This window comes from Neovison vison, chromosome 10 (genome assembly GCF_020171115.1).
Source record: "Neovison vison isolate M4711 chromosome 10, ASM_NN_V1, whole genome shotgun sequence".
NCBI lineage: Eukaryota > Metazoa > Chordata > Mammalia > Carnivora > Mustelidae > Neogale > Neogale vison.
This window is the reverse complement of record NC_058100.1, coordinates 52,688,971-52,716,932: the sequence shown is the minus strand read 5'-3', so window position 1 is coordinate 52,716,932 and position 27,962 is coordinate 52,688,971. Positions and strand designations below refer to the sequence as shown.

The window sequence follows — 27,962 nt, the reverse complement described above, 5'->3', positions numbered from 1 at the left end:
ATAGTGACCTAGGGTAAGTGAATACTCCAGTTTTAAGGTAACTTCTTCAAAGATGCATTCAGTTTGGTTATTTTTTTCTCTTATAGGTGTGAGCCATGCAATGGGAGGGAGAGGAGGAATAAATAGAGGAAATATTAATTAAATGTCCTGTAAACTGTAATAATTGTGAATAAGATTCTCAAGCCTGTTTTAGTGTAATGATTGTCGAGATTAAAAACATTTTGTATTTAAATTGGTATGCTTCTCTCAACATTCTTTATTAATAAAATGTATTTCAATGTCAAAATTTTTCATTCTTCATTTAATTAGTTGACTCTTCCTTTGCCCATGGGTCTAAGGACAGTTGTACCAAACATTGGATAAGCTCCGCCCAGAACGAGTGGTAATGACTCTTGCTGTTCTACTGGGTTCATCGACGTTATAGTATTGATCTAAGTAGAAGAGAAATCATTTTTTAATTAAAAGGAAAACAAAACACCTGAACTTTAAAAAAAAGTTTGTGTTGATTATTGTACTCAAAGATAGTTTGTAGATAATCTACAAAGATTATTGTATTCAAAGATAGTTTGTGTTGATTATTGTACTCAAAGACACTGTCTTTGAGTACAGTCATTTTAATATCAGAAATATTTGTATTAATTAATATAAACTTTCTGACAAAAACAAAAACAATTGCTTTGACAGATTGACCTGTCACCAGCTTTCTATAAAATTAGGTTCAACTCTCCTTTTTCAGCCTAAGAGTTTCAGAAAAACTAAGTCTAAAAAACAATAATTTACTTGAGTTTTATCCTTTAAGTAGAATAACTTAGATTTCTGAGTTTTTGTTCAAAGAAAAGTGCCCCAAGTAACATAATTTAATTTTTATTAATTAAAACAGTTGGTTTGTTAAAAACTTCTTTGTGATCTTCAGGACTTGTGAAATGATTCAAATAGTATTTTGTGGCACCCAAGACCTTCATTAAATGCCACAGGTAATGTAAAATATTGTTTTAGTAGCAGTTTTACTCAAATAATTGGATGAATTATCATAATAGGCTTTAATCTCATGAAGGATAATGCAGAATTGAATCACAGCCCATTCAATTTAACTAAAAGTGAAGTGAAAATCTAAATTCTGTCTTCTTCAGAGCAATTGGAATACGTATTATAGTTTAATTTCTCACCTTTAGTCACCATTGAACAGTTGTTTTTGATTTAGTTATATTCATGTTTTAGAGATTAGAGCACATCTTTAAGAAGCTAAGAAGTTGCTTAATAACTTACTCCTAGAAAAGGCGTAGTAATCATAGCCATCAGGTCTTCTGATGTTAGGCAGTGCTATAGCTGAAGTAACCACATTTGGAAATCCTCTCCACTGTAAACTCATTTTAACTTCATTATGGAGGAAACCTGTAGATTTAAAGATACCAGACTAAATGGATTGTGCTGTAGAGAAGAGCAGCCATAAGAATCGGACAGATCTGGGTTTGAATCCCACTGAATAGCTCTGCTACATTGGGTGACTTATTTAACTTAGGTGCCTCAGTTTCTGCCCCCTCTGACATGGTACAAATACCTACCTGTTAGAACTCTGCTGAGGTTTGTAGATTTGTATATGATGTTCTACGTAAGAGGTATTTGATAAATGCATTTATTACAAATAACAAACCTGAATAAATTGCATTCTTTACTCACAAAAAAACAATATGTACATATTGATCTGGTCATTCACTGAGGCAAACTGATGTTTTGAATCACTAAGTTTTAAATTATTGGGGCTATTTAATCACTATTTATATTCAATAAGCTTCATTCTGTGAGATGACGTCTATTTCATGTGTAATAATTTTTAACGCAGGAAGAAACATTACCTTTTTCTTGATAAGAGACTCTGATGGGTGAATAGTGAATTCTGATGGTGTGTGTTTGAGAAGGTCCTATGGCACGTTCAAAGCGACGTCTCCTAACCTGTGTTGTTTCTCCATACACTGGATAATTGATAGCAGGCCTTCTTCCAGGGCACTTTCTGATGGGCTCCTGTTTATAAATATACTGCTGAACACCGCCACCTATTATGTAGTAGAAAATCACATGTGATGAGAAAATTAAGCTTAATCCCCCAGAAAAGTGGAAAAGAGCTTTTACAAGGTAGAGGAAATGGTCAGTGTTTGTCATAAAGTATGTCCAGACATTAATAATGGCTAATAGTCAAGGGTATCATAAAATAATTGCTAAATGCTAAAGAACTTGTTGAATGAATAAAACCAACAAATTGCATAATTTTTTATTTAACTTTGTTTGAAAGTAAATGATGACCTTTATATAATGACCTGAAAATTCAGGTGAAACTGGAATTTGCATGCTGAGAGCTCTGAATATATTTTACTGTCCTCAGTTTTTTCATTGAAAACAATTTGATTATAGCCATTAAAGATCTTTTGACAGTAAACTCCTTAATAAATGAAAATACTGAATAAAATTTCTCAGGCAAATCAGTACTTAGAAGTTTTGTAATTTTGTCAGTTATTGTAAACATACCTCTCTTGAAAAAATACACAGATTCAGGTCTGTCCTTGTGTTTAGCTATTGAGAGAGCTGCCACTATTTTTCCATTTAGTCCTCCAAATCCTTTTACAATTTGTTTGGGGTACCCGGGATCTTTTCTATCATTGGTGAAACGCCAGTATTGGGAATCCTGTTGATTTAACAGAGGAAATAGTGTTAACATCTTTGAATAGAAAAGTTAGGGATTCATTCTTAAATGTAAATATAGGGAGAAAGTTTTAACTTTGTTAAGTGAATAAATTGGTCTTTGATGTTACCCAATTGTTAGTTTTTTATTAATTTTGATGATCGAATAGTTTAATAAGATATGAATACCTGGGGAGCCTGGGTGGCTCAGTGGGTTGGGGCCTCTGCCTTCGGCTCAGGTCATGATCTTAGTGTCCTGGGATCGAACCCCACATCAGGCTCTCTGTTCAGCGGGGAGCCTGCTTCCCCCTCCCTCTCTTCCTGCCTCTCTGCCTACTTGTGATCTCTCTCTCTCTGTCAAATAAATAAAATCTTTAAAAAAAAAAAACAAAAAAACGAAGACCCTTCTGAAGTGGAGGTTAAGCTAATTTATGCTCTTAAGATAAGGAATAGCTAGTTGCCGATCTCTCTCAGCTGATTTCTTACCTTAAAGAAGAAAGTTTTTCCTTCACAGTTGCATCGAGTAAAAACAGTATCAATGGGAGAAGGAATACCCCAAACTTCAGTAATTTTACGAGGTGGAGATGGTGGATTAAATGGACTCAGCATCCAGAAATAATGACCTAAAATTGAAAGTGGTAGATCAGCCTCCAAACTGAATGAATACTATAACTTATCCCAAAAGAAACCAGAATGAAAAATTGTTAATTAGTTCATCATTTTAAAAAAAAGAGTGTGTTAAAACACATTATATGACAAGTTTAGTCAACACTGTGAGGATTAGTACAGAAGTTAGTATTTGAACATTTCTGAGAGTAGATATTTCTCAGGTCTCAGGTATAATGAAGTTCATTATAGCCTTTGAAATATTTTAGTTTTCCAGTTTCTCTAGAAAGATCCTTCTGTCTTTGTGAGTTACAGAAAGGCACTTATCTCCATTTCTTTATCTTTTAGAATTAAGTTATAATTCAGTGACTACTAAAATCTCTTTGGCCTCTATCATGCTAGTGTATGATTTGTTTCCTTTCAGATTTAATCTAAATATAAGAGGACTGGACCAGCAGAGAAGCAACATGAAGTAAATGCTGTTCTCCTGTTAGGTTCCCACAAGATGTAGCACTTTTGAACACGTTGCAATCAAGTTGTTATTTTCATATAACGTAAAGCAGGGAATACAAATACAAACCTGGATATCATGTCATTTGATATGAAATTAAAATTTGAACTACCTTTTAATTACTAATAGAAAGCAAAAATTTAATAGTATCAGTTCAAGCTGTTATATTTGTTACTCTAATGTGTTTAATTCTGTTAATCCTGTATTTTGGTAATTACTTTCACGTTCCAAAATACTGTGTGAGTTAAGTTCATCAATCAGGTTTCCCTCCAGAACACTCAACCCAAGCTTCTGCCCTCCTTTGGTTCTCATAAATGCCAAGAATAAAATGATGGGCAGAAGAAAAAATATGTGCATAGCTCACCTCGAAATGCAACCAATGTTCCATTGCGCAAAGTAGTCAGTCCATCTACTGGCTTACCATTGCATAAATTCGTCTCATCTAAAACAAAAGATTAAGCCGATACAAAAGAAAATGAGAAAAGAGTTTATGTTCTTTTAAAATCCTCCCACAGGGCTGTTTCCTCTGTTCACATTTTCCTAAGCTTTTGAAAGGGCTAGTAAGGAGGTGTGCATATTTCAGAAACGAAAAAGAAGAGCCATGCTTAATTGTTTTACTTAAAGGTGATATTATTCAAAAAGTAAAATATAAAAATTGGAATGGGCAAGGTTACCTGGTCTTTATGTAAATTAGATAATTACTAGATGTTTGATCCCAACACAAAACTTCATTTTTCAGTTCTGATTGCCCTTTGGAATTGGTGTGGAAAAGAGAAAAATGTTGCAGACTTTTGCCTTGCATTGTACTCTTATAAGAATACGCTCCCAACTAAATTTTTTTGACATTCTGTACACCATCTCTGCATATAGACACAAATGCACTAAATTCCTTATTATTCAATTTTTCAAAGACCAAATAATCTTACGGTGATTACTCCTCTGCTTACCTACGGAGAAGCTGTAAAACCCTGCAAGGTAATACATATCAATAGCGAGATACTAACTCAGGGTATTCTGGCCCAGATAAATTTAACATTACCAGTTTTAAAACTGGACATAACTGATGTTTTTTACCTGAAAGCATGGGATTGATGGCGATGTCTTGATTGGATCCTCTCACCAAGGTACCAGTACCTGGGATCAATATAGGGGTTAACGCAGGGGGCCTGGGGATCATGTGAGGTTTTTCTCTAGCAATATCTGCATCTTTATTTGGATTTACTTCAACTATTTCTGAGTTAAGTCCCTGGTTGGGGCTGGTGGTAGTTTGGAGCATGGCTTCCTCTGAAGAGGTAGGGTGTAATGTCGGCATTGTCAATGTAGTCATCTTTGGGGGAGTTGCTGTAGTCTTTGGTTTTCTCCCTTTCGGTACTGTTTTTGGCTTTTTGGTAGAAGTAGGCCTTTTTGGTGCTTTGGTTGGCTTTCGGGGTTTGGAAGTTGACACTTCAGCTTTCGTGGTTGTATCTTTGGGCACAGCTGTGGTTTCTTCAGGTTTATTCACAGTCTCTTCCATTGTAGTTGTCTTTTTTGTTGTAGTCATTTCTTTGGGTGCAGGAGTTGTTGCTCTAGGAGTACTTTTGGACAATGTGATAGGAGTTACTTGTGTGGTTGTACTTGTTTGGGACTCAGTGGTCTCTTCTGTTGGAATTCCTGTCTCTTGGGTTGTAATCTTAGGTACAGCACTTGTAATTTCAGGTTTTGTACGTGTGTCTTTTTCTGTTTTGTCTTTAGGTGTTGTCATTTCAGGTTTGGTCACTTCAGGAGCCTTGGTTACAGGTACAACAGGTTCCTTGGGACTGTTCTCAGGAGGCTTTGGTGTGGGTTCTGCAGGCGTTGATTCAGCAGGGTTCTTGGGAGTAGTAGGAGGCTCCATGGTGGTGGTTGTAGTAGAGGCCTCTGAGGTGGTTGGAGCAGGTGTCTCAAGAAGAGCTGGAGCAGGCTTCTTGGGGGTGGTGGGTGCAGGCTCCTTGGGCGTGGTGGGTGCAGGCTCTTTGGGGGCAGTGGGTGCAGGCTTCTTGGGGGTGGTGGGTGCAAGTTCTTTGGGGACCGTGGGTGCAGGCTCCTTAGGAGTGGTAGGTGCAGGCTTCTTAGAGGTGGTGGGTGTTGGCTCCTTGGTGGTGGTGGGTCCAGATTCCTTGGGAGCTGTGGGTGCAGGCTCCTTAGGAGTGGTAGTTGTAGGCTCCTTGGGCGTGGTGGGTGCAGGCTCTTTGGTGGTAGTGGGTGCAGGCTCCTTGGGGACTGTTGGTGCAGGCTCCTTGGGGGCTGTGGTTGCAGGCTCCTTAGGGGTAGTGGGTGTTGGCTTCTTGGTGGTGGTAGGTTCAGGCTCCTTGGTGGTGGTGGGTGCAGGCTCCTTGGTGGTAGTGGGTACAGGCTCCTTGAGAGTGGTGGGTGCAGGCTCTTTGGTGGTAGTGGGTGTAGGCTCCTTGGGGGTGGTGGGTGCAGGCTCCTTGGTGGTAGTGGGTACAGGCTCCTTGGGGGTAGTGGGTGTTGGCTTCTTGGTGGTGGTAGGTTCAGGCTCCTTGGTGGTAGTGGGTACAGGCTCCTTGGGGGCTGTGGGTACAGGCTCCTTGGGGGTAGAAGGTACAGGTTCTTTGGTGGTGGTGGGTGCAGGCTCCTTAGGAGGGGTAGGTGCAGGCTTCTTAGAGGTGGTGGGTGTTGGCTCCTTGGTGGTGGTAGGTTCAGGCTCCTTGGTGGTAGTGGGTGCAGGCTCCTTAGGAGTGATAGGTGCAGGCTTCTTAGGGGTGGTGGGTGTTGGCTCCTTGGTGGTGGTGGGTTCAGGTTCCTTGGTGGTGGTGGGTTCAGGCTCCTTGGGGGCTGTGGGTACAGGCTCCTTGGGGGTAGAAGGTACAGGTTCTTTGGTGGTGGTGGGTGCAGGCTCCTTAGGAGGGGTAGGTGCAGGCTTCTTAGGGGTGGTGGGTTCAGGCTCCTCGGTGGTGGTGGGTTCAGGCTCCTTAAGAGTGGTGGGTGCAGGCTTCTTAGGGGTGGTGGGTGTGGGCTCCTTGATGGTAGTGGGTTCAGGCTCCTTGGTGGTAGTGGGTGTAGGCTCCGTGGTGGTGGTGGGAACAGGGGATTTGGTTGTAGTTTCAGCTTTGGGTGTAGATTTAACAGGAGCTTTGGATGTGGGTACAATATCTTCAGCAGGTGTTTTCTCTGCACTTCGTGTCTCTTTAGTTGAAACAGTCTTCTCTTTTGTTCCACTTGAAGTCTCTTTTTTTGTTAAAGAAATCTCTTTAGTTTCAGCTATTGTCTCTTTATTAGGTTTTGAAGGTGTCTCTTTGGGTGGATCAGAACTAGGTGGACGACTGGGTTTAGGACTTATTGGTTTGCCTGTTGTAATCTTGGGAGATGTGGTAACTTTATGGCTTTGGGTAGTAGGAGTGTCAGGAGTTGGGGTGAGCTTGAGGTCCCCGCTATCCAGTCCGCTTCCAGCTTCATTTACAACTGGTGGTTCTGGGGTAGGTTTCTTTTTAGGAGTTTTTTCCTTCTTGTCATCTGTTACTAGAAAAAAATATACACATCTTTTATTTTTGAGTAGTTTTCTTTTTAATAGTGACCTAAAGATCTCATCCTTATCAACTAGCTGTGTATCCCAAGCAAACTGCTAACCTATAATACGTCTATTAATTTATTTTACAATGGTGACTACTGAACTTAATCTGATTGGGCTATTTTGGGGAATTAATGAGAAGGGGTGAAAAGCACAAGTTAAAGTCTGTACAATTAATGGAGAGAAACAAGTGGCAACTTGGAAATTACCAACATGATCAGCTACACTAAGTCATCTCTATATGAATGCTCTTTGCCCCTCACTTTCTCCACTCCTCTTCACATTGCTCAGTGACCCGTCCACCCCCTGGAAACCTAGTTCCAACATCTTGTAAATTACCGCACCAGTTGCCTCAGAGGCCTCTCCAACTACACCCCAGGGATCTGCTCCAATCACTCCCATGGTCCCTACTGAGCTCTGTGTCCACACACATGGTTGTTAGTGGCTCTCTTTCCTGGGCACACCTAAATTCAGCAGCCCACCAGGGGATACAGAGAAGAGATTAGGATGCCATGGCAGCAAATCCTGTTAAACAGGATTTCTCACAGCAGCTGCCCCACAGGTGAATTTCAGAGTCCAAAGAGCGTATCATGAGCTCATCACTGAGATGAGTTCCATTTAGCAAACATGGACTGCACTTCTGTGGTGTGCAAGACTCTTTGGATGATTCAAAGACTATGTATTTGGGTATTTAGCCAAAGAAAAGGCTTCAGAGGAAATAACCACCCAGGAAATAGAGTTCTTCAAAACTCCAGTATCCAAAATTCAGTATTTTCCTGGAGAAAGAGAATATATTTTAGAATTTCAGGAAATAATGAAAAGCAGAACAAAGGGAATCTCTTTTCAGAAGGTAATAGCCTAATCTGTAGTACATTCTCTAAAAAAAAAAAATAAAAAAAAAATCAGCCAGAATGACACATAATTTAATTCGAAAAATAATAAAAAGGAACTGTAAAATGTGGATAATAATATTGGCTTTCCCAGAGATTAATATGAGACTTTAATGGATTAATATTCTAAAGCACTTAAAGCAGCATATAAATGTTTGCAAAATAAGGAAAAATAACATTAGGAACAAGGAGAGAGAAGAAGAAAGAAAAATGGATCAGGGGGACAGGAATTAAACTCAAAACCCAAAACCGAACATCTCTGGTGTCATCTGTGGTTCCAGAGCTGCCGCTCTAGCATCTTCTTATCCTTTGTTTAAAGAACGGTTTCTTAGCTGCTTTGCACTAGTTTCCTATAGGAAGTTCTCATTAGTATCTTCTACAATAATTTTTTACAAATTTATACATGCCCCAAGTACTGAAATGTCCTCAAATCATTGTTCCAACACACATTGCCTTTAGGTAACTATTACTAATATGGCATTGATATAGTCTTTGATCTTTATCAATGCTCAAACCTTTGGGTTTCTTCTTTAATTCTTTATTAGCAGCTGAATTTTTGGAAGACTTGATTTTCCGAATAGTTGAAGAGGAAGAGGAAGAGGAGGAAGACTCTTGATTTTCAGAAACAGAATGTTCTATAAATCAAATAAAAAGGTTGATCACACCAACTGTAATTTAAAGCAAAAAAAAAAAAGAAAAGAAAACCGCCAGTCCAAATACAGCAAGAAATAATGTTGACTGAGTTACAAACCTCCCTGTTTTGCTTTTATCAGTAATATGATCAACTCTTCTTTTGTCAGTTAAAAAGTAAGGTAGCTAAACTCATCGTAGATACTAGTAATATAACTATTTTACTTTCTCTCAACTTTCCCCGCTCTCACAGAATCTAATTATTCTGCAGAAAATCACCTGGGATTTTTTTTTTTTCCCCCCCAGTGAGCTGTGTTTCTTCTGATTTTTTTAACCTACACCCATGCTGGGTTCAGTTATAAGAAAAATAAATAGCTGATGGTTTATAATTTGGTTCAAGAAAAATAAACAGCTGAGGGCTTATAATTTGGCTTAAACTTTGACTTAAAAACACATTTTAAGAAGTGTAATGAGCCCTTCATGACTCGCATGATTCCCTTAAGAATAAGGGAATGAAGAGTCTTATAAAAAAAGTAGTCCACCTACAGCTCAGTCCCTCTCAAAACCTTTCATGACATCTGCCATCTTCCTACCTTCTGTTATTTCCTCTGACTCTATCACTTTCTTAGTCTTCTTCTTGTTTGGTGCTTTGGGTGAACGTTTGGTTGTTGATTTGATGGTTTGAGATGCTCCCGCAGGTGGAGGTGCAGTCTTTGAAGATGGTGATGGGGCATTATGCACTGAGGCCAAGCAAGACAGGTGGATTAACATCCTGTTGACATTCGTCAGCAACTCTTAACTGTGGAAGGCGCGGATGCACCTGGCTTCCTGGCTTCAAGAATCAATGCTGGTGAAAACCAGCGTAGGCAGGCTCTTAGCCTAACACTAGTTACTCCAAAGCGATGAATTCTAAAGATGCACTGCTAGAAAATATTGGTTCTGAAATTGTTATAAGTTATGACAAGGTGCAAAGGCTCAGAAAGGGTCAGAAAACCTGAATTCCAGTCTTAGACCTGCAGGGTGCAACTCTTGTGACCTTGAACAAATGAGCTAACTCCCTCTTGAACTTCATTTTCTTGTCTGCAAATTGAGATGCTTATTCTGATTACGATTTCTGAAGGGATTTCCTGGCCTAAAACATACTTGACTCTCTCAGTTCCATCTCTTAGGCCAGTTTTTGTGTTGATGGAAGTAATAACTGCTTGCGAACAGCAGGTATTTGTGCTCTCAGGAAGAGGAATATAATAATTACATTTGTCCTGTTTTCATATTCATTTAAATCAAAGGATGCCAATTCACCTTTTTTTTTTTTTAATTACAAAAGATCTACATGAATAGTTACTCTTGAAAAAAGTTCACACCTTCACATTATGCCTTTCTCAAAATCTGTGGCCCTTCCCCAAGTTAAACAACCGTCAATGGTTTGGAGTGCATCTTTGAAACCTTTTCTCTCCCGTAGAAGAGAAGGCATGGGACATGTTTTGATTCTTAGGAACCAGAAGAAAAGGAGAAGGACTTCTGAAAGATAAGAAAGCAGAGAATAGTGGGAACGCTTTGAGTACAGAGTCCTGATAAATCCCACTGCTCTTGCCAAACGTCCCCTAGGAAATCTGACCAATGCAATCTCCAGGAGCTGACGACCACACTCCTTCCTCTGCCTCCCCCCACCGAAGAGCTCAATTTGAGAATCAGTTCTGCCAGACTAGCTAGTGATCTTGAGCCAAACAACCTCTTGGACTCACCTACATTTCTTCACTTCTTGAAAAGTTAAAATTTGGGGATGCATAGATGCCTATAAACAGTATCTATAGCAAACCTGAAACAACTAAGGGGTGACTGGTAAGATAGTTTAGTTGCTATTTTTAAAAAAATGAAGTAGTGGGGTGCCTTCGGCTCAGGTCATGATCTCAGGGTCCTGGGATCGAGCCCCACGTCTGGATCTCTACTCGGCTGGGAGCCTGCTTTCCCCTCTTTCTCTACCTGCCTCTCTGCCTACTTGTGATCTCTCTCTCTCTCTCTCTGTCAAATAAATAAATAAACTCTTTTAAAAAAAAAAAATGAAGTAGTGAAGCTCTGGGTGGTTCCATCCTTTTCAGTGGAAACCCTGTCTTTGTGAATTCTGTAAATGAAGCATGACCTTCATCAATTTTTCTGTCGCACATAAGCCTCAGGTAATCTGACCCACCACCTGGTGGCATAAAGCATTGTCTTTATTAACATTTCCTTGCAATGCTCCATCACTCTCTAACTATCCTCCCTCCCCACCCATCCTCTGCCCAAAATAAAGTCTTAGTTTTTTTGTCTTGCAGCCAAAACAATTATCAGGGCACTGAGCAAATATGTATCCTTCATCGTGAGATCCATCTGAGAGCTGCAGGAACTCTGTGCTCCGAGTTTTTGATTATATGGGTGTAGTCTCCATCATTTCTGGAATGCAGTCCAATGAAAACAGTGAACAGTTAAGAAATAACCCTCAACTATGCTGATTAACAGTTTTTTACCCTATTTCTCCACTGTACAAAAGAAGCAGGATGTACAGCCTTGTTTAAATAAAATGATATTATGCAAGCAATGCTTATTTTCACCTTTACCTCCACAAATATTGTTTTAAAGGAGAATTTAAGAGCAAACATTTGGTAAAAGAAAGGAATTTGGTTTTCCGTGGGGTTTTTTGTATTTTTATTTATTTATTTAATTTTGGGGGAAACTCTGAAGAGTTTTGTTATACTCTCAGAGTATTCCTTTAGAACCTAGAACCAGAGAAGAGGATTTTAAAATGGAACAATATCCCTTTTTATTGACTCTATCACACAGGAGGATCTATACAGAGATGACAATGGACTTCAGAGATGAGAAGACACGTACAACAGAAGGTTAACAACTTGATAGGTTTGCCTATAAATTTGCCTATAAATTTAATGTCTTTAACTCCTAAACTAACTAGTTTAGAGAGAAACTGAAAGTGTCGTTCTGTCAATATACACTATTCAATATATATTCAATATACTCTCAAAAGCCAAAATACAACTAGCTCAAAGCACCACTGACTTTGTGGGGTCAGCACCATTAGGATGAGACAAGAAGTCCCTGAGTGAGCTTGTTACCATTGACTTCACGTGAAATGGGACCACACTGGAGGAAAAAGCACGTCCACTCGGCCCCTAACCTCTCTGTTCCTTAGCCAGTCATCTCTGGCTCTCCCGGAGCCTGGCGGAGCCAGGCAGTGCTGTTGGAAGAGATTTTCCTTCTTTAATTCATTCTTGGTGAAGCAAAATTAAAACGAAATGGCTGTTAGTAAAAGCAAGTCCCTAGGTGGAGTGCACATTAGACATGATCAGCGACACTAAAGCAGGTGTGCAGGTTTGCGGCATAGAGAGATGCAGAGAGACGCGGGTTGGCACCATGAGGCTTACCTTTTCCACAAAAATTCTCATAATCAGGACAGCACTTGCCATACGTCTTACAATCTGAGTCACAGTCACACTCCCTCCCTCTTGCGAAGGACTCGAAGCAGCGGCCTTTACAGGAAAGCTCTACCCAGAGCAAAACAAAACATTACAGATTACTGATTGTGCGGCCAACCCCACGTTCTGATCACCATTTCGCACCTGAGAGCCGACTAGAGTTCCAGAAGTGTATTTCTGAGTCTTTCATTTGGAATTTGGAAAACAGGTGGTTTTCCGAGTAGAGAAGTCAAGAAAGGAATATGATGACTCAGAGAAGCTTTACTTGCCCTCCAAGGCTCCAAGAGACACCCCAGTGCTGTCTCAGTCATTTCACATATGCACAATGGGAAGGTGGGAGCCCTTCACATGGAAACCTTCCACCCTCCACCTCGCACCACCGCTCTGTAATAGATGTTTATTAAAGGAACTTTCGAACCTCACAACAATATCCCAAAGAGCTGGGTTAACGTAGATGAGTCCCTGTTTAGGCTCAAAAATCATTTATAAAATGCAGAGACTTTTATCTGACAAACTGAGCAAGGCGTAGAGTGGGAAGATTTCAGCCTAATTCCATGGCATGAATTATACCTGCTCATGTCAAAACAAATCTTGGCTAGAAACACTCTTACCAAGACCTCTTTGAAATGGGTACCTTATAGGACACATAACTGTACAGCAATATATTTATCAACTTCATGTGCAAATTCTAAAATGAATGTAACTCTGAACCACTTTATTGCAATTTTCAAAAGTTGGAGATGAAACGTCCCTGTGTTGAAAAAAAATGATCCAAAATGTGTTCAAGGGAGATACCACTCGTACTTTACAATTCAGAGCCTTTGGGTTCTAACTGAAATTCCCCATGAAACACGCATGCTTCATATTTAAAGCGCCCTTTTTCAGGTACTCTAGAACATTCTCCTATCAAAAAGTCCAACAGTAGATAAGCTTATTTTATATGCATGGATTCTTTTGATGAAACTCTTGAAGAACCCCAACCCCAAGCTATTACATCTCTGATTGGTAGTGAGTAATTACTCACCGCTATCTACTTAATGACTCCAGAGTCACAGAATTCTCTATTTAAAAGAAGACATTTTGCTTGGGACTAGTCAACAACCTTATGCACCTGACGGACTTTCAGGCTCCCCTCCCCGGCCCCCCCCCGGCCCCCCCGGGAGGCACAACCTTTGATACCATCCTTAGGAACAGCACACTGCAACATGGATGCGAGGAAGGGAAAGGCACTGGAGCAAAAAGAAGCACAAGAGTGTGGAAACAGCGCAGCAAGGGGGTGCGAGGGGACGCCCGGAACGGTGTGGAGAGATGGGGGAGACACTAGCTGTCGGGACTTACCCAGGGTGCAGACTTTCTTGAAGTCAGGGCAGCACTCCATGTAGTGTTGGCAGTTATAATCACAGTTGCAGGTGGCGTCTCTAGAATACCCTTCCCCACATCTCCCTGCACAGCTCGGTAAATCTAAAATTACACAACACTAGCGTAAACATGGCCAAACCGCGTCCCCGGAAGGAAGAGACCTCATGAGGGGGATAAAGCCACTTGGCGAGGGAGAGTTTTATCCATTGGAAAAGGTCGGGAATGATGGGTAGCAATGGGTCCACAGGACCTTAGCCTGATCACTGATGATCGTGGTACTTTATGCTTCACTGAGTAGGAAGGTAAATACACTTTTGAAAATTAGGCAAAGTTAACAGTTTTGCAAAAAGTGGGTGACATTCCTGGGGGAAATGGGGGCAGCTACGGCTCTCCTGAGGCAGCCACAGAGGGGGACTAGTTGACCTTTATTCAGCCTCTCTGTGCTGGGCACTAAGTCATATGTTCTCTCTCATGTTTATGAAAATGTTACCAGGAGAGTATTAGTAGCCCCTTTTGAGAGATAAGGAAGCTGAAACACAGAGGCTTTAATAACCAGCGGGACACTCAGTTAAGACTTCTAGGATATATGTATTACAGGTCAATTAATACCTATTAATTATTCATACTGAACTCTTTCACTCTCAGAAGTGTCCTGATTTGGAGAGTACACTATATGGTCACCTAGAATCTGAACTCTAAAATCTCTGATTCTAAAGCCCACACTTTGTCCACCCAATCACATTGTCTCTCATCTCTCCTGTTGAGTTTAAAGCAAGCTGAGCAAGCCAGCAACAACTTCCCTAGGCTTCCTCTTCTTTTTGTTCCTGAGAACAAAGAAAGCAGTTATGCTTTCTTTAAATGCTGAGGAAGTCACATGCTTCCGGCCACAACTACAGCTAGTACAAAAGAGGTTAACTTCAATTAGCACCTGGGCTTGAGTATAAAGGTCAAAGTTATTCTGGGTAAAACAAAATGAAAATACAAACAAAAGTGTAATGATCCTCAAATGTGTTTTTAAGAATCACTTGGAAGGGGCGCCTGGGTGGCTCAGTGGGTTAAAGCCTCTGTCTTCGGCTCAGGTCATGATCTCAGGGTCCTGGGATGGAGCCCCACATGGGGCTCTCTGCTCAGCAGGGAACCTGCTTCCCTTCCTCTCTCTCTGCCGGTCTCTCTGCCTACTTGCGATCTCTGTCTGTCAAATGAATAAATATAATCTTAAAAAAAAAAAAGAAGAAAAAAAAAGAAGCACTTGGAAAACACCTTCCTGAGACAATAACCACAAAAATGTAACAATGGAATCCATCTCTGGAATGGAAACCGTCAGGTGCACTGATCCTAAAGCCATACGGGGAAGCTGAACCACACTGGAGAAATCTCAAAATAATGAGTCCGGGGAAGTTTAAGTCTTTGTGTACAAAGAAAATAGTAAATGTTAGGACAACCTTCACAACTTTTTGCATACATATGTGCACGATACAATGCATATATAGTGTATGTATATAAATACATATATTATATATATAAAGGAAAAAGAATGAGAAGAGGTTGAGAAGGCAAGACAAGCAGACAACAAACACAACATTAAAGGCTATCCTTTTGTAGTTAGCAGATTTCTGAAATAGGACATCAGTTACCTTTATAAGAAGTGCAATTATTTTCATAGATTAAATGACTGTCCTCCTTTTATTGTTGTTAATTTTAATTAATTTTAAATTCACTCATTTAGAGGAAAGTAAAAGCATTTTAGAGAACAACTGATCTTACTACAGAGGAAAGGTAGCTTAGGAAATGTTCTCAGTGTTGTGAGCCTAATAATACATCACGAGAGAGCAGAGGTATCTAGAGATACATGGTGGGCATCGTTCCTTATTAAATAGTCACGTCTGCTTTCATGTGTTTTTCCATCTTATCTAAGTGATTCTGAAACTATGTCCATGGCAGGCAGTTATCTCTCGTGCTTAGGCTGGTGGGAATTTTAACTATTTTCCTGGAAGTGTCTATTTTATAAATATAATTTCACCATAATAATCCTGCACCTTGATTTTTCTTTTCTCCTGTTTTGCTTACCAAAGGAAAAAAATAAAAAGGAAACAAAAATCCAATGCTTGGTATTATTGTCTCTCATCAACTTTGATTGCATTTTAGAGACTTGGGCTAAGGTGACTGCATTGAATTTATCTTCACTTTCTCAAAAATGAGTAGGAAGGACTGTTCATCCAGGACTGAGTGTTTTTGAAAGACTGAGTAGTTCAATGTCATAATATATAAGATAACATATATGCGAGTGTAAGTTCATATCTGGATGACTAGTCCTTGTAAGAAAGACAGAACTTTCAAGATTAATACAAGGCCATTTGAAACTTTGTAAATATTTATTGTTACATGATACCTAGTTATACGTGCTATATGTGATATGTGATGCCATGATAAATCATCAATAATTTATGTGATATAAAAGACTAGTTAAATTTATCATACATGGAAGTGAAAATTACATGTTATCTCAACACTGTTCTTTTCAGTTCATCTCATGATACTTTATCACACTAGCATAGGTGTATCCTGTGTCTGTGTTTTGTTGAAATTTTGGAAGAACCATAAAAATAAGGAGCACAAAAATTATTCTACAGGAAAACTCAAAACTTGAAAGATTTCATAAGACATCAGAAAAATGTGAGAATTCCAAAATGCTTATAAATATACAACATCTACTTCACATAATTTTAAAATTGTACATTAAGCGCAAACAAATACATGTCTTTAGAAATCTATTTCTTTTGTTGTCATAATGGTCAAAACAGAATGATTAGCAGCAGCTGTTAAATAAACATCTCTTTGATGGTTAAGGTACCTTGAGAAGAAACTTGCTGAATCAAGAAAACAGAAAGTAGCAGCAAGTATATGGGAAGTATTTTCCACTCCATGGCTGTTTCCAGGTACCGAGCCCTCACTGAAAAGAAAAGAAAAGTATCAAAACTGCTCTTGAGTCTCACCACTAGTTTATGTCTGTGTTACTTACTGTCAATAATTTTTAAAAGGAGATTTAATGATAAAACCATCCCACTCTTGAAACAAGACTTTTAAAAATGATCAGCCTTTATTCTATCACAAATATTTAGCCATTAGATTTAATCTTATGCAGAAAAAAATCATTAAGTCACCATCTCAATCATGTTATCGACCACTTTAATACTTTTGAATCCCCCCAAATGGAAAACAGCCTGATTTCAACACTATTTAAATTACAGCATATACTTACAGTGCAAGGTTTAAATCCCAGCTTGGGAAAAAAAAGAACCAGCTTCAGTAAAATGTAATTTGACAAACACAGAAGTTACCATTCCAACTTTCCCTTAACTCTCCATTCAAATCTGTGAGCTTCCAACAGGTGTACTGCCGAGCTGTGGTCCTTTTCAAACTTTCCTACTCCTATCCTTATAAACCTTTTTCAAACTCCTTGACTAAAGCGTATCCCTATTGAATTGAAAACACATTTAATTCCATGAAGCAAGTTAACTTTGACACTTACCCATAAAAGCAATAATGAGTTTTTCCAGTGTCCTGGAAGTCTTATATATCAGTGCAAATAAATTGGGATGAACCAATTAGTCCAAAGGTTAGACAGAATCAACAGTGACAACCTATGAAATCAAACTTTCCTCATTTGTTGGAAGAGGGCCCAGACAGCTAGACTTAGGCAACATCTGGAAAACACTTCCATTAAGAAAAATGACTACTACAAAATAAATTTAGAATTATTGGCCAAAACACACTTCTAATTTCTGAGTGAAATGAACAAATTGTTCTGAGATGGTAAATAGTCCTGGCAAGTCTTGACCAGCATATCAAAGCACCAGGGTCAGAGCAGTCAAACGCTGCTGTCCCTTCTTCCTTTTTTTATCCTCCCCTCACCACCCCCGCCACAGCTAAATCTAACAAAAAGTGATTTTGAAACTTACCTACTGTTCGTTTGTGGTGTAAATTTTCTTAAATTACATGATTAAACCAAATAATGTGTTTCTTGAGTGTTTGCATTTTCACTGAGCACTGAAAATACGCTCTAATTGCCCAGAGGTGGATGGTCTGCTCTGTGGATTTCCTAGCTTCCTTTACCAAGAAAAACCCTGCTTCAAAAGTGTAGATTTCTCCTTTACCCCCTTTATTTAAGCCCAGCCATGTTTGGGAATGGTCTTTGAAATTAGTGATTTAGCTTCCTTACCCCAGAAAATGTCAACTCTCATCTTGCAGAGTTAAGTCAGCTCTGTTCAAGGTTTTACCTCAGTTTGATACGAAATGTTCCTGTTAGAATCCCATCTCCCAGGACCCCTGGGTGGCACGGTCGGTTAGGTGCCTGACCTTGGTTTTGGCTCAGGTTATGACTTCAGGGTCGTGGGATTGAGCCCCTCGTCAGACTTTGCACTCAGCGTGGCGTCTGCTTGAAGTTCTCTTTCTTCTCCCTCAGCCCCTCACATGTATGCTTGTGCGCGCTCTCTCTCTCTCTCTCTCTCTCTCGAATAAATGAATAAATCTTTAAGGAAAAAAAAATCCCATCTACCTGATAAAGGCCTAGCTTGTGTCATACTACCTCCCTGAAACCTTCCCAGATCAACCCCAGTCCCATCCAGAATCATAGTCAACAAAGATACGGCCTTTCACGGAAATTATCTGTCTCTTGCCCACTCCGATGGCCACAGACTGTGGTTTCCCCAAGGACAACCAATGCCCGTGCCTTCCTTCCATTGCCAACACGTAGTCTAGTGCTTTACCGAAGTTCTGGGTCTTACCACGTACTTGTCCAACCAAACAGCTGTAGTCCTAGTGTGGTAGATATTTGGTAGGTACTGAGCCTAAGTATCACAAAATGTCTTTAAATAAAATAGAATCCTCTATGGTTTACAAATAAAATGATGGCCACAAATGAAAAATCCCTGACCCGTTGAGGATATATAAGGAGTAGGAGGAGCCAGAGCTAAGATTTGAACCCATGTCCTTTCATTGCAAGTTCCCCCATGATTCTACAAACTGAGGGTTGCTGGAGGAGAGGCGGGTGGGGGGATGGGGTAACTGGGCGGTGGGCATTAAGGAGGACACTTGAAGTAATGAGCACTGGGTGTTGTACGCAACTGATGAATCACTAAATTCTACCTCTGAAACAAAAAATATATGTTAATTAAATTGAATTTAAATTAAAAAAATAAAGAAAGTTCCGTCATGTCTCTGCTATAACCAGTCCCTTTTGGTCAAAACCATTACTCAGTCCTTAATCATACTAGTAATTTCTACTCCTTCATGTATATATGTGGGTTTATGAGATTGTGACCTTTGTTAAAATGGATTATAAGCATCTCTTTTGTTCCCACAAAGCTTATTCTGGGCTAAATATATAATGTAAGAGGACAGTCTAGAGACTATCTGCTCACTCCTAAATCATCTCCTTCCTTTGGGATCCAACTCTCCATCATTTTTTTTCTTAAATTTTTAATTTTTTATAAACATATAATATATTTTTATCCCCAGGAGTACAGGTCTGTGAATCACCAGGTTTACACACTTCACAGCACTCACCATAGCACATACGCTCCCCAGTGTCCATAACCCCACCACCCTCTCCCGACCCCCCTACTCCCGGCAACCCGCAGTTTGTTTTGTGAGATTAAGAGTCACTTATGGTTTGTCCCCCTCCCAACCCCATCTTGTTTCATTTATTCTTCTCCTACCCCCTTAACCTCCCATGTTGCATCTCCACTTTCTCATATCAGGGAGATCATATGATAGTTGTCTTTCTCCGATTGACTTATTTGCGACGACGTGGATGGAACTAGAGGGTATCATGCTTAATGAAATAAGTCCACCTCTCCATCTTTAGGGGATCTTCCCTTGTAGCCACTTCAACACGTGTGGTTTCGCCACACCCACCAGAGCTGATAGAAACCTAAAATAAACTGGGCCACTATGTTTTCCTACCCTGGAAATTTGGAATTGTGATTCAGACATGACAAGTCTGTCTAGGTAGACCTATAACAGGTCAACTTTTGTCTTCTGTCTGAAGAAGCAGAGAAAATCCTTGAGAACCGAGAGGTGCAAATGCAGGAAGGAAGTCATGCAGCGAGAGGCGGACAGAGCTCTGCCAGCTTTCCAGTCTTGCTGGCTCCTTTTTCCCGAGACCCAGATGCCTCCTTGCTCTATGTTATTATGCCAGACCCCCCTCTGAGGCTGAAGCTGGCTATGCTTTCTGCTACTTAAAATTACTAATCAGTAGAGTAGACCTACAAAAGATCCTGTTGGGTGGAACTGAACTGAACCCAATTCTCTTCATTTTTCGCTTTCCTGAGGCCAAGGGGGAAGCCAGAAGCTTTGTAGCTTTTATAAGTCAGACTTTCCATAGAGTGTTCCCTTGTTATTTGCTCAGAATGCTGAGGATACTAAGAATATCAGAAACACACATACACACAGACACATAATCTTAGAATATAAATTGCTTTCTCGTTACTGCCTTTTAGAGCTATCTGCACTACCACTTTTCTCCTTTGGACAAATTCTTGAAATGACGGTAAATGACGTTTTTAACTTGATTGAAAAATCTGCTCCAGAAACACTTGCTCTTCAACCCAGGTTTTATTCTGAAGTTGGAAACTAACAAATAAAGCAAAACACACACACAGAGTGATGACCAATCATTACTCTAAACATATCCATTAACACATTTTCATCAACTATGTTTTCTCTGCATAATAAAGCATGGAAAAGAATGAAAACCTTTATTAAATGCCAAGTTCCCGAGGCTTAACCTATCAATACCTGATTTTCATAATTCTATTGGGTAAGGAGGCTATCTGGGTAAGTAAAGTTTGCCCTTGGGACTTGGAAGCATTTTAATTTTATTTACTAACTATATCTTTATTAACTGTACTAAATACATCCTTCTGTGAATATTGGGCCATTTAACCTTTCTTCCTGATCACATAGCAATCATTCCATTAGGTTATAGGAACCCCTTTAAGATTTTTTTTCTCATTAAAGATATATATATATATAGATATATATATATATATTTTTAGCATTCGCTTACATCTCATTTAACTGGTACAAAAATTATCCTAAGGTTGGTTTCTGGTAAGGGGAGTTGTGGAGAGGAGAGGAAAGAGAGATGGAAACGACATAAGTAATACAGGATCCTATCCTCATCTTCTAGAGAGGACTGCCACACAGTCTGTCCTCACAAACATCACTTGGTGGTAGTTGGCAGCCACACAGTGAGGCCTTCAGAAAACACTCAGGGGTGCTTAGGGATATTTGCTCTGCATTAAATGATCCCAGACTGTTGTGCCTTCTCCTTGCTGTGTTCCGTCTCCATCCCTGCCCTTAGCTGTCACTTCGCCCCGTAGCCATAGCCGGTGCGTCTGTTCCTCATGGCTTCCTCCCATCTTTCCACATCTTTGATGTGCTTCATTTTCTTCCAGCAGCAGCCTAGGAAAAACTCCAGCGTGCCAGGGGAAAACCACAACGCAAGCTTGCTTTTTATTTCCCTAATTTTGCTCACACTGCTGTTAGAGCATTCTAGAAGTGGAGCCACTCGCTCGCCTCTCCTATGGAAGAGTCACCAGAATTTGGAGACTTGCTCTGTCTGTTCTGCTCAGGGCATTTCCGCATACCAGAACGGGGTGTGGTTTTCTTTCCGTTGATCCAAGTTTATAATAGGTAAGAAAAGTATTACTGCACTTACTCTTGAAGAGTGCTGATAATTGCTCCCAAGTGTTTCTACCTTTTTCTACCTGCCCAGCTAGAGATGACATGGCCCAGTTTCCTCTTCAGTTACTGAGGCCTGGTGACTGCATTTTCTCCTGTGAAATGTGACTAGAAGAGATAGGCACAACTCCCCCCTACTTTCCTAACAGAAAATCGCTTCATCTGGACTTCCTGTTTTCCTCCGTTCAGAGACCAGTCTGGATCCTGCAGACCAGGATGGCAGCCTAGGGAATAGTACCATTTATGGAACACACAGGCACTCCCTTTCCCAGAACTACTCAAGAAAGTTGCATACGAGGAAATAAATCTTCATTTTATTTGGAAAACTCTAATTTGGGGTCTTTTCACTACACCAACTTGGATATTACCCTAACATAGAAATCTAATGAAATTCCCCAATATTTAAGGGATTGTATTCTATAAGTTGATGTGGACACTGTACAACAATGTGAAGAATGAACTACTGGTAATAAACCACTGATATTAGAAAGAGAGAAGTAAACTTTTTTTACTTGCAGATGACATAAATGTACATGCAGAAAATCCTAGGAATCCACAAAAAGCTGTAAAAAATTAATTTAGCAGGATCACAGGATACAAGATGAATGTGCGTAAACTTAGATGTGTTACCTCTACTGAATGTTTTGAGCGTTAAAGTTCATTGGTTTATTTGTTCATTCATTCATTTCTTTTGATGAGCAAACAGGGCTCACTACATGTCAGCTCTTATGTAAATTGCTGGAGATATATAGATTACATCGATGTGCGAGGCAAAGCCTCTAGTCCCTAAGAGTTTTTGGTCGGGAAGCCTGACATTTAAACCAATAGCTTAAGTAATATGTGGAAAGGAGGAGGCAATGTGGCGAACAGCTAAGATTGGGCTTTGGCATCAGTCAGACCATTGTTCAAATCTCAGTCTCATCTTCTGCCTGGTGGGCTTAGACAACTCTCTTGACTTAGGTAGTGCTCAGTTTCCTTATCTGCAAAATGGGAGCAATCATTGCCATTATAATTTGGCATTGTAGGGATGCACCAGAGATAAGAGTTTGAACAGTAGTGACATGTGCTCAATAAATTGTTGGTATTATGATTGTGGTTATGGTTACGATTCAAGAGCTGGACCCCAACTGCTATGGAAACCTGGACGAGCCAGTGTTAACTCCACTCAAGGAATTCTTCACAGAACGATGACATGTAATCTGGACTCAGAAGGCTCCTGTGTCTGGGAACAGGGGCAGTAGACGAAGACCATGACAGTAGGCAAAATGATGTGGCTCGTCTTTTTTCATACTTTTGGCCTGTTTTGCTTTTTGGACCTTGAGAATCTGACTTCTTGCATGGAACTGAACTATAGAAGATAAAACAATGACCTTATAATCATTCTGATATAGGCTTTTCCTAATTGGCCATTGTCGTAACTTACTAACAGTAGGGAATGTGTGGAACATTTACGGTGTTACACAGTATCTGTATGTGAGTTTATTGAGCCTCACAGTGATCTTATGAGATAATTATTAGTATTAAACCCATTCTACGTTTGAGATAGTAAGTTGCTTAAGATCACAAAACTAGACAACCAATAGATGGCAGAGTAAGGATTTTAACCCGGGCCTTTCTGACTACAAAGTTCACGATTTTAACCAGTTCCATCTCCCACATGCTGTCATATGCAGGGTTAATCAATCACTCTTCACTTTGTGATCCTACCTCTGTTTGTATTTCTCAGTGGGCATTTCACACTTAATATCCATCCTTCTCACTAGGTCATAAGCTTCTTTAGGTTCCAGAAGGCTTACATCTTACTCAATTTGTAGCCTTTTTCACAGCTGGCACAGCTTTGTACGTGATTGGTATCTATATCTGCGGTTCAACTTCGGTTTAGCGTTTTTCCTCTCTTGGCCACTTCACCCTCCTGTTTCTGTTTTCTAGCTCTTATCTCTATAGCATTTCGATTGTTCCAGGCTACCTCACCTGGATTGCAGAATTCGAGGAAGCATATTCTGTGATAGTCCAGAAAAAATCATCACAGATTTATTTTCCAGTAGCTAACAACATGACTAATTTTCCCATAACTGTTTAAGTGTGTGAAAGTGAATGGGGGTGTTCTCATAACTCAGGGTGACAAATACTCGAGAATTGGGAAATTCGGAGAGTGGGAGCAACGTTTGGGTGTGGTTGAAGAACCACAGATAGGTGGGACAAAAGGGAAGTCTCCCCAGAGACCATGGGGAGGACATTTCATTGAGTCATTCCAAAGCAGGAACACCAGGCTCTTCAAAGAGATTGAATATCATGCAGTATTGGCCGATCTGTATAACATTGCATAATCATCCTTGTAAAATCTCTTTTCCTGCCATGGTGGCTAATTTCTGTCAAAAGGATTAAGAAATAGGATATTTGAAGTGATTTGCTCCAATGAAACTTAGGTAAGCCTGCTATGGAACACCCGATCAGAAACTGAAAATAAAACTCAACATGTCTCCCCTCTTGGTCCTTTGTGCTGATCCCTTATGAACTTTGACACCAAAGGGTCTTTACACCTCTGGGGGCTCTAGACATGAATGAATGAATTAATGAATGAATCTATTAATTCACTCATGAGTGAATAAATTAATGAAGACATGTGACTGCTAATGTTAACCCTTGTTCTGCCTTTCCCAGTACTTTATAAATAGTATGTTCCAGATCAATAATTTGTAGTTTTAATTTTTTTCTTTTACTTATTGAATTAGGAAACATACTTATAGAATTGTCCTGCTAATTCTTGTGTAATACTCTATGTACTTGAGATACCATAATTTAATTTCATTCAGCTCTTGGTCTTCATAAGACTATTTTTTGGCTGTTTTTAAATAAAAATGTACATTTAGCATTTTTCTCCGTTAAAGAAAATTAAGGGTTCTGTGCAGAGAATATAGGTCACTTATACTTTTTTGTATTTTGGAGGTTAGAAGAAGAAGAAGTCATAGAAACAGTCTGAGCTTCAGCTGCATAAATTTAAACTTTGGGTTCCAAAGAAAATGTTTATATCACACAGCCTTTAATGAGCTGTTACCCCAAAACTTTGTGAATTATGTTATGGAGCCTCCTCTCTTAATGGCCAGTGTATAATTACAGTCTGTTTAAAAGAAATAACTTCTCCTTCTCCTAATTTCCATACTCTCCCTGGCCCTATCTAGCCCCATATATTATACTTCTTAGAGTATATTTGTTCTTAAATCTGTCTGATTAACTATACAAATGAGATTGAGCATGCTTTCACAATGAAATTGAATTTAGTAAATATGAGTAGAATATCTGTAGGGTTAATCTTTTGATTTTGTCTTCACAATTATTATTTTAAATGATGATATTTCATTTCAATCTTTATTTAGCTATACCCTACTCTTGATCTCTATACAAGTTCTTCCAGTTCTTTTGCTCGTGATTAATGCTATAATTGAGTTTCTTATTTTCATGTCGTTTGTACTGAATTTTACCTTGAAAACAAATGGCTGTGGGAACATCTTTATGACTCTTGATAATTATTGGCAAATTATCTTACTGTCTATATCCCAAATTCATCAGAGGCAAAGAAATTGTCTCATGTGCATTTGTATCCCCAGGACCTAGCAAAGACCTTGCATACAAGAAGTGTTTGATAAAATATCAAGTTGAATTTAATAAAAATGTAGAATTGTCATTCGTATGACAGGCATTTTTAAAATTCCTTTATTATTATTACTTTTTTCCTATCCCCAGCATTGGAAATGAGTTAGTACTAAGACACACACTCCTCATTTATTCTTCCGTTCAATAGTATGAATTTGTAGAAGGGAGACTTAATGGATGAGTATGATCTCTGGCCTTGGAAAACAGGTTATAAAAACCTGATAAGGTAAGGAACAGTGCTGGGAAACAGGTGACTTCCATCAAATGATCCCGAAACTCAAAAACTTAACAATCAGTCTTCTTAACATTGAAACAACTTTGCTGGGGCGCCTGGGTGGCTCAGTGGGTTAAGGCCTCTGCCTTCGGCTCAGGTCATGATCCCAGGGTCCTGGGCTGGGATCAAGCCTTGCATCTGGCTCTCTGCTCAGCAGGAAGTCTATTTCCCCCTTTCTTTCTGCTGGGCCTCTCTTCCTACTTGTGATCTGTCTGTCAAAAAAAATAAATGAATAAATGAATAAATAAATAAATAAGAAAAAGAAGAAAAAAAAAGAAAACAAACTACACTGTTGTCTGCTTGGGCTCTTTTTTTTTTTTTTTTTTTTTAAGTTGCAAAGTGTAAACTAGATATACATGTTAGCAGATGAGCATGGACAGTCAAGCTGAGGCAAGTAGCCAAAAACTGATTTCTTGTCTGCCATCCTTTATCTCTTTCATACTTCTTGTAGAAGAGGAATGTGGGGGGACTTACGGTGAAAAGAAGTGAAAGGGCAAACACAGATAAGTCTCGGTGTAAAGAGATGACATAGTCTTGCACAGAATCCTCTATCTTTCATCTGGTGGAAGGCAGGTAAGCATACCGGAGGGAAAAGAGCCCAGAGATTTATACGAATGCCAGTAAAACTCAACTTGAAATTGTTTAAACTTTTGCAAAACCACTTGAATTATTTTATGGCTCTGTTTTGGGATCTTAATAATTAGTTTCACATGGGAAAGTAGAGAAGCGAGTGTGCAACATAACGATCTGGAAAAGTTACTATTTTTTTTTTTTTTTAGATTTTATTTATTTATTTGACAGACAGAGATCACAAGTAGGCAGAGAAGCAGGCAGATAGAGAGGAAGGGAAGCAGGCCCCCCGCTGAGCAGAGAGCCCGATGCGGGGCTCGATCCCAGGACCCTGAGATCATGACCCGAGCCGAAGGCAGCGGCTTAACCCACTGAGCCACCCAGGTGCCCAAAAGTTACTATTTTTTATCCAATGACTCATTTTGCAGCCCCCATCTTGCCTTCCTGAGAGAGACTGGCTTGTTGAAATAAGACTCAACAGGCGCTGGATGGCTGGGTGGCTCAGTCGGTTAAATGTCTGGCCAGGATCCCAGGGTCCTGGGATCCAGTACTGTATCTGCTCCTTGCTTAGTGGGGAGCCTGCTTCTCCCTCTGCCTGCCTCTCCCGCTGCTTTGTGCTCTCTCTGACAAATAAATAAGTCAAATCTTAAAAAAAAAAAAAATTTAACAGGCCCTTAGCAAAGTAAAAGCTGGCCAGCTCTCAAGTAGTCTGCATTAAAAAAAAAAAAAAAGTAGAAGGAAGCAGAGGGAAGAGGAAGAGAGACGGGATCTCTGATGGGATGAGAGTGGGGCGGAAGGGGGAATTTAGATAAACAGCAACCGGCTAACCGAGATTTATGAAGTCTGGTGCTATGTGTGTGCATGGCAACTCCTCCTTTCCCTGTTCCTTACATAAACGGTAATAAATCCTGCTATGTCCACAAAGCCTTTTGATATCAATTAATTTGATAAGCAGATTCTTTAAAATATATATATACATATATATATATATATATATATGTATATGGCCCTTGAACAACACGGATTTGAACTGTGCGGTTTCCCTCATTTGAAGACTTTTCTTAAAACTGTAAATGTATTTTCTCTTCCTTATGATTTTCCTTATAGCGTTTTCGTCTCACTAGCTTACTTTATTGTAAAAATCCAGTACATAACACATATTGCATATGAAATGTGTACCAATCGACTTTATGTTATCAGTATGGCTTCGGTCAATGGTAGGCTATCAGTAGTTAAGGTTTGGGGACTCAAAGTTACACATTGATTTTCAACGGTATAGGGGTCAGTGCCATAAATCCTCGCATTGTTTGAAGGTCAACTCTGTGTGTGTGTGTGTGTGCTGAGCAGGGAGACCAACTGGGGACTGGGTCCCAGGACCCTGGGATCATGACCTGAGTCAAAGGCAGACGCTTAACCTACTGAGCCACCCAGGTGCCCCTCTAATATTTTACTTCTAAGGAAACTGAATAATGAGATGACATTACAGCCCAGAGTCCTGGGTTGAGGTATCTTAGGACTGGAGAGATATCATTGTGGGTTTTTGTTGTTGTTGTTTATACTTTCTTTTATCATTGAAGAAAACAATAGTTAATCATGATATAAAGAAAACAATTCTAAACAGTGAAAATTTTGAAATACAAAATGAAAAAGTAAGAATGGCTATTTGTTGTTCATGGATTATGGCCAGTTCCTTCTTTCTCGATGGTGATTCTTATAAGTGATGCACTTTTACAAACCGGAATGAAGTCGGACAGCCAGAGTGACTCACCGAAAGGGTAATGAGAAATCAGTCGACAAACTACAGCAACTTTTGGGTAATAGGTCACTTTATATCATCTGGCTGCAGTTGCTATGCCTCTCCCTTTGCTCTTGGAATTTCACCTGAACATCCCTTTTCTGTTTCATTGCATTAAGGAAAAACTTGCATTTTTTTTATTAAAATAAAATCGGTATATGACTTTATGTAAGTTTCTGGTGTACAACACTGTACTTCAGCATCTGTATGCTCTACAAAGGGATCACCAGTAAAAGTTAACATCCA

The 27,962-nt window shown here is 39.6% G+C and overlaps 2 protein-coding genes across 6 annotated transcripts in view; one reads left to right on the top strand and one right to left on the bottom strand.

The window, feature by feature from the left end:
* Positions 1 to 286, top strand: part of TPR (translocated promoter region, nuclear basket protein) — a 65,428-nt gene extending 65,142 nt beyond the window's left edge. For both annotated transcript variants that reach the window (XM_044267299.1, XM_044267298.1), the window contains exon 51: positions 87 to 286. In XM_044267299.1, coding sequence (XP_044123234.1) covers positions 87 to 142 — 56 coding nt within the window. In that variant the 3' untranslated portion in view covers positions 143 to 286. The remainder of the gene's footprint in view (positions 1 to 86) is intronic.
* On the bottom strand, positions 237 to 17,288 carry PRG4 (proteoglycan 4). 4 transcript variants are annotated; one of them, XM_044267300.1, is made up of 13 exons: positions 17,210 to 17,288; positions 16,532 to 16,630; positions 13,660 to 13,782; positions 12,271 to 12,390; positions 9,451 to 9,597; positions 8,743 to 8,862; positions 4,865 to 7,288; positions 4,155 to 4,232; positions 3,160 to 3,296; positions 2,521 to 2,677; positions 1,854 to 2,051; positions 1,267 to 1,392; positions 237 to 431 (listed from the first exon to the last, which is right to left on the bottom strand). In XM_044267300.1, exons 1-13 carry the CDS (start codon positions 17,211 to 17,213, stop codon positions 334 to 336), a joined length of 3,831 nt encoding a protein of 1,276 aa, XP_044123235.1. In that variant the 5' UTR covers positions 17,214 to 17,288; the 3' UTR covers positions 237 to 333. The 4 variants fall into 4 exon arrangements, with proteins under 4 accessions (XP_044123235.1, XP_044123236.1, XP_044123237.1 ...); XM_044267301.1 differs by lacking the exon at positions 13,660 to 13,782 and having other exon boundaries at positions 17,210 to 17,287; XM_044267302.1 differs by lacking the exons at positions 8,743 to 8,862; positions 9,451 to 9,597 and having other exon boundaries at positions 17,210 to 17,286.
* Between the last annotated feature and the right edge of the window lie 10,674 nt (positions 17,289 to 27,962).

Coding starts and splice junctions, on each gene's coding strand:
- PRG4 (XM_044267300.1), bottom strand. Junction 12,391..13,659: donor CAAGAAAGTCTGCACCCTGG/GTAAGTCCCGAC, acceptor TGCTCTGGGTAG/AGCTTTCCTGTAAAGGCCGC. Junction 8,863..9,450: donor GTCAGAGGAAATAACAGAAG/GTAGGAAGATGG, acceptor TTTGATTTATAG/AACATTCTGTTTCTGAAAAT.